Genomic DNA, 6,362 nt, shown 5'->3' on the forward strand with positions numbered 1-6,362 from the left:
TTTGTGTAAAATAAATTTGAGAATTTCAGAAGCAGCATTGTGAACTCAAAGTAATGCAGTGTTTGGTTCATCTTACAGGATGTCATATTTGTTGCAGACACAGCAAATGCCATACTGATGTCACTTCAAGACAAGTCTCTGAATGTCCGTGCCAAAGCAGCCTGGTCCCTGGGCAACCTGACAGACACTCTGATTGTCAACATGTAGGTGACTCAGCCTGTTTTCCCTGGGTGACTTCTAAGGTGGAGGTCCCAAGAGAGTATCTTTTATCCCTACTATGAGAGAATTATTAGTAATTCCCCCATATTATCAGTCTTACTGATTTATTTTGTTTTATATTCCTTTAAATAATAAGATTAATTAGCTGCTCTTAACACATATTGGGAATTCTATGTACAAAATATACATAATATTTTATATGTATTTGTATGTATAAAATATATATGTATTAATTATATACATAAAAATTACATGTATAAAAATACTGTATGCTGATATAAAAAAATATATCCACATTATAGAAAATATAAAAATAGAAATCCAAAACCTTAGTAATGGTTACTCTACTTTTAAAATATAATGTTTATATTTTTATAAATAATATATTCACAAGTTAAAAAAGATTGAAACAGTACAAAGGCATATTCAGTATAAAACCTGTCTCCTACCTGAACACCCACATCCCCCTTCTCAGAAATATTTGTTGTTATTCGTACACAGGTATCCTGCTTTTTATCTCTTAACCCTGTAAAACTGATGTGTAAGTCACATGTATAAGCATTCTCCATTATTGGCTTCTAATAAGTACTTATTTTTTATTTGGTCATTGCTATGTGATGAATTTTTAACCCACTATGCCTAAGCATTTCTTTTAGACTTTAGGTTTGTAGGCTTCTGTCCACAGTGAACATTTTTGTGCATAAAATTTCCCTTTTGAGGTATTCCCTTTGGATACATTCCTTGGTATCGAACTGCTGAGTCAAGAAGTACATACTGAAACAGGCACAGTGGCACATGCCTGTAATACCAGCTACTCAGGAGACTGAGGCAAGGGGATCACACGTTCAAGTCTAGCCTGGGCAATGTCTCAAAAACTAAAAAGGGCTGGGGATGTAGCTCAGTGGTAGAGTACCCCTGGGTTCAATCCACAGAAACACTAGGAAAAAAAGAGAGCAAGAGAGAGATACATACATCCTGTAAGTTCTTGCTGTGATCTGAACAGCTTTGTTAAGCTGTTTTCTTACAGTTTTTGTAGTTATACTAAGTGAGTATATTTTTATATGTACATATTTAAGTGGGGTTTACCTTTTAACCTATTTTGTATGCTTTGGGTGGTACAGGGAAATACCAGACCCAAGTTTCCAAGAAGAGTTCTCTGGTCTCCTGCTCTTAAAAATGTTGCGGTCAGCAATAGAAGCCTCCAAGGACAAGGACAAGGTAAACTAAGAACAACACCTAGTATTTCTTGTTTAAATACTTGGGTGTTTATAGTCGTACCATAGCTGGTAGCTCAGTGTGATGTGAAGTTCCTCAAACTGTCACAGCAAATGTCTCCTCTTCAAAGGGGGTGGAAAGTATACTCAGGATATAACTAGGCCCCCTCTACACTTGTACAGTTTCTTTATTGTCTCTAATGTCATGAAAAATATCAGAGCCCATTGTAATATTACATGATATACTCATATTTTTTCTAACATTGTTCTGTTATTTCCCAAAACATTTGTAAGTGGAATTGACAAATCAAAAAGATGAGGAGCCCCTGGCTTTGAATATCTCCTATTACATAATATAAACTCAAAAAGCATAGGCCTGGGCCTTAGGTCAAGTGGACATGGATTCAAGTCCTGGATTCCCCTTTTATAGTAGGTGACTCTGGTGTGTTCTTTAGATTCTCTGAAGTTCAGTTTTCTCACCTGGAATATGGGAGTCATTGCATATACTTCACTAGACTCTGAGGTGCCTTATGGTAAAGCACCTAGCATAGTACCTAACCCAGACCAATGCTTTATTTAGTACAGTGGTTCTGAGAACCTAGTAATCACCTGAGAAGCCCTACCTCAAAGTAATTCAATCAGAATTTTTGGGTTAGAGTCCAGGAAATAGGTATTAAAAACAAAAACAAAACCTTGGATAATTCTAGTATGTTGCAAAAATTAAGACATTCAGATCTAATAGAAAATACTGGGCTGGAGTGATGAAGCCTAGCTTCTCCTTCTAGCCTTGCTGCAAAGCAGCCTGGTCCTGTTGTCTTGGGCCTGGTGCTCCATCTCTATAAGGGAAGACAGACCTCTCTGAAGTGCAGTCTAGCACCAGCAATCTAGGAGAGGAGCTGTATAGACCTCATCTTTCTGATGGCTCAGAAAATTAACCAGATGTGACCTTGCAGAGTTCCAAGGACTTGCATCCTTACAGGAGGTACATTTCATTAGTCTCCCTGCTTTGAGAAATCTAGTGTCTCCTGGGGTTTTTAAAGCAAAAATTATATTTTCTGAAACATCTCTGGCAAAACTGATTTCTAAGGCTTTTACATTTTATTGTAGGTAAAAAGCAATGCAGTTCGGGCCCTTGGAAACTTGCTTCATTTTCTGCAACCTTCTCATATAGAAAAACCCATATTTGCTGAAATTATTGAGGAGTCTATCCAGGCTCTGATTTCTACTGTTCTGATCGAGGCTGCCATGAAAGTTCGATGGAATGCCTGTTACGCCATGGGAAATGTGTTTAAAAATCCTGCCCTTCCTCTTGGTAAGAAGGTTTCCCTCTTCACTCTAGCAGACAAACTTTTTTTTCACAATGTTTTTTGTCACAGTATTAGAAAACAATGGAACCCCAAATTTGGGGCAATGGCAAAATAAATTATTGTATGCATATTCAACAGAATATTTTGTTACCATTTAAAATTATATTTTCAAAGTTTTTTTTTATAAACTGGGAAAATAATTCTAAGTTTTTGTAACAAAAACTAAAGCAGAATATTAAATACTTTCTATAGTAAAATCTCAACAGATGGGTAGAGAAAAGAGGAAAAGGAAATTGACCTAATTATGAATACTGGTTGCCTCTGAATGGAATAATGAGTAGATTTGTTTTCTGTTTTCATTTTCTAAGTTTTCTACAATGAACATATATGGTTTTAACAGTCAAGAAAAATATCAAAAAAATGGAATGGGAAAAAAGGTACAAATATGAAATCCTGTGAGCCCTCGGAACAGAGGTAGATGCCTCATCTAAGGAGGGTGTCTGTCAGTCATATCATCATAACATGACATGTAGCAGGAAATACCATTCAGGGCCAGCAGCTGCTTAGGTGTATGGATTATAGCCCCAGACAGCACTCACTTTGAAGGTCAGCATTTGCCTTATACGTCTGTCTCTCTGACAAAATTTGAATCTAAAAATATGTTCCTAGAGAAGAGGAAATCCTCTCAGCCTGCAGAGCCTTCATCAAGTAAGGGGACCAGAGGGAGCTGGTAGAGAAGTAGCCTCATGACATTTTCCATTGAGGAGATAGAGCTATCAGCAACCACAAAAGGAAAATGAGACAGGAAACTGACTAGAGATGGCATTGGGATGGTGATATTCAAGGACCTCAAACAGTGGTCCATTGTAAATAGCAATAGCATCCACAAATTGGAAAGGGCCTATTTGCCTGTCTTCAGAGGCAACAAAGAATAAGGAAGGGCTGGGAGACTTAAAGAAGCTACATTCTACTTCAGGCTGGTCTTGAAGAATAAGGACACCCCAAAACAAAGGTAACTGGGGAGGAGGGAAGCAGGAAGATTTTTCTGAGCCTATGGGAATAGAAGAAAAAAATCTTGAAATTAGAAGTTTTCTTTTTCTTCACAATAAAATGCAAAAGTTGCTATGGCCAAAGCAATGTGTGTATGCTAATCTGGGCGAGGAAATATTCTTTTTGCTAGCATGAACAGGGCTGCTGCATACAGTTGTATGGGTTGTATACTGCTCAACAACGTCCAACTGAGAGGACAGGTAGGGCTGCAATTCATTCAATGCTCCTTCCAAGTCTTGCCCCTTTGGAGAAAATCTTCCTAGAGAAGAAATCTTTTTTGAATCAGCCAAAGTCCTATGTTGGGTAATAGAAGTCCTAAGCATGCTGCAGGCTGGGCTAGGTGAAGAGGGAGGTTTGAGGGTCAGTATCCAGTCACTTACCTAGGATCCCACCATTATTCACTCACCACTCTGATCTTACGGGATTATTATAAGAAATAAATGGGCACATTTGGTGACTATCTGGAGCACTAGTGTGCATGCCTTCTCCACTGCCCCCCCCCCCCAACTTATTTTTATACCTTTAATGGTCTTAATGACGATATTCTTCCTAGGGACAGCCCCATGGACCTCCCAAGCCTACGATGCCCTGACGTCTGTTGTAACATCATGCAAGAACTTCAAAGTGCGTATCAGATCTGCCACTGCCCTTTCCATCCCGAGCAAGAGAGAGCAGTATGGGTCTGTAGAGCAGTATGCTCAGATCTGGAACGCATTGGTCACTGCCTTGCAGAAGAGTGAAGACACCACAGACTTTCTGGAATTCAAGTACTGTGCCAGCCTACGGACCCAGATCTGCCAGGCACTGATTCACCTCTTAAGCTTGGCCAGTGCCTCAGACCTGCCCTGCATCAAAGAAACCCTTGAACTGAATGGAGATATGGTCCGGTCCTATCTCCTACAGTTTTTAAAATCCGGAACAGAGGGAGATGATCCTGGAGCAGCCCATAGCCCACAAGAAAGAGACCAGATGGTCAAAATGGCCCTGAAGCATATAAGCAGTATACAGGCACTAACTGGGGACACAGCCAGAAGAGCTATCATGGACTTTTTAGAAAATATTTTGACTATTTATTTTGATGCCTCTGGGTCACAAGTGACACTTCTAGAGTTGTCAGATCGGTGACTATTCCACCATACTTTCCAGATGTCAAACATGGTCATAAGAAGATGCAAGCTTGAGCATAGGTTATGTGGGATTTAATTTTAACAGACAGGAACAGTTTATCCACTATTTATTTAGAATAGGTTAGCAGCTATTTGATGTCTTCTCAAAGGGCTCAGCTGCTTTGGAGAGTGGCTGCACTGCACTGGTCATGGTCAGGGTATTGAAAGCTCTAACCTGTGCAACCCGTACCCCAGGCATCAGGTTGTAGTGTTGGCTGAGCACACTGGGAAATTGTGAAGGGTGTTTAGTCTCAGAAAAAGGAAGGAATTAGAATGTTGTGTATCTCCAGGAACTTTTTTATTTTATAATAAGCTAATGAAAATAGTGTGGCCACAATCTCCTGTTCTGGTCAGGTCACACTTAGAGAAAGCTTTGAGCAGATCAGATCCTTAGTCAGTCTGCACTAGAACAACTGCATCAGCTGATAAAATCCTGAAAAAGTTCCTCTTAGTAAGTAGTTGCTGTGCCAGGCTCCCCCAGTGCCAACCTCAAGGATCCCCTCAGCCTCTCCACGATTCAGGGGCCAGAGTGAACTCCTGGCATGCAGGAGCCCTGGCCTAGGCCACAACACCGACTCCTATGCAGATTATCTTTTGAGAAGAGTAGCCTCAATTTATGGTGGTTTTTCCACCTTTTAATTTGTGCCTTCAAAAATGATTACTTGTGTAATTTCAGTGGTTGAATAGAAGGGTTTTTAAACTATATTTTGATAATGCCCAAGTAGTGGTGAAAGTCATTTCTCACAGAACAATTATTTACATTTAGATTTTGCATTTGTCTTTTGCCTGCCAACAATTTATTAGAATTTATTTCAAAAAGGAACTTAGGGACATTTAAAAACCAATTAAAATATTCCACAATTACTTTTGACCTAAGATAAATAAGAATCAAGATGTAGAGAATGGGCTCTGGTGATCTAGTACTTAATTACCATTTAGATATTTATTTTAAGGGTTTATGTTTTCAGTTTTTCTCTTTGTCTTTGAGTTGCTCTTTTCTGTCCTTTAACATGTTGTTCAAAACTGCTACTGAGGCAGTGACAAGGGGACACAGCACTCAGATTTCCTAAAGTCTTCATTTTCCACTAGTAGAGAATTAGTTTCCAAAGAATTAGACCACAGGCATAGTGAAAACACAAAAGAACATTTTTTAAACTTAACCTTCTTTGGAGATGATTCTGAATATGGATTGCTGTAGAGGACCCGGGAGACTGAATCAAACCTGTCCTGACCTACAGGAATTCTGACTCTTCTCAAATCTTGGAACTTCTTTGTCTTTAATACATTAAATGGCAGCTTCTTGACTTGCACTTTTAAGTAAAAATGTGGCTTATATACCTTAATGGCCTGGGGGTTTTTTGAGCTTTTACTGGTGGGTTTCTTGATAAAATATTTATGAAATGTCA

At 39.0% G+C, this 6,362-nt stretch overlaps 1 protein-coding gene across 3 annotated transcripts in view; it reads left to right on the forward strand.

Annotated features, from left to right (window-relative positions):
* The window catches only part of Heatr6 (HEAT repeat containing 6), a 33,088-nt gene extending 26,726 nt beyond the window's left edge, over window positions 1–6,362 (forward strand). For all 3 annotated transcript variants that reach the window (XM_015495327.2, XM_048787867.1, XM_048787866.1), the window contains 4 exons: window positions 79–203; window positions 1,341–1,437; window positions 2,541–2,745; window positions 4,344–6,362. In XM_015495327.2, the coding sequence (XP_015350813.1) occupies window positions 79–203; window positions 1,341–1,437; window positions 2,541–2,745; window positions 4,344–4,915 (999 nt within the window). In that variant the 3' untranslated portion in view covers window positions 4,916–6,362. The remainder of the gene's footprint in view (window positions 1–78; window positions 204–1,340; window positions 1,438–2,540; window positions 2,746–4,343) is intronic.

This window comes from Marmota marmota, unplaced genomic scaffold (genome assembly GCF_001458135.2).
Source record: "Marmota marmota marmota unplaced genomic scaffold, marMar, whole genome shotgun sequence".
NCBI classification, from domain to species: Eukaryota; Metazoa; Chordata; class Mammalia; order Rodentia; family Sciuridae; genus Marmota; species Marmota marmota.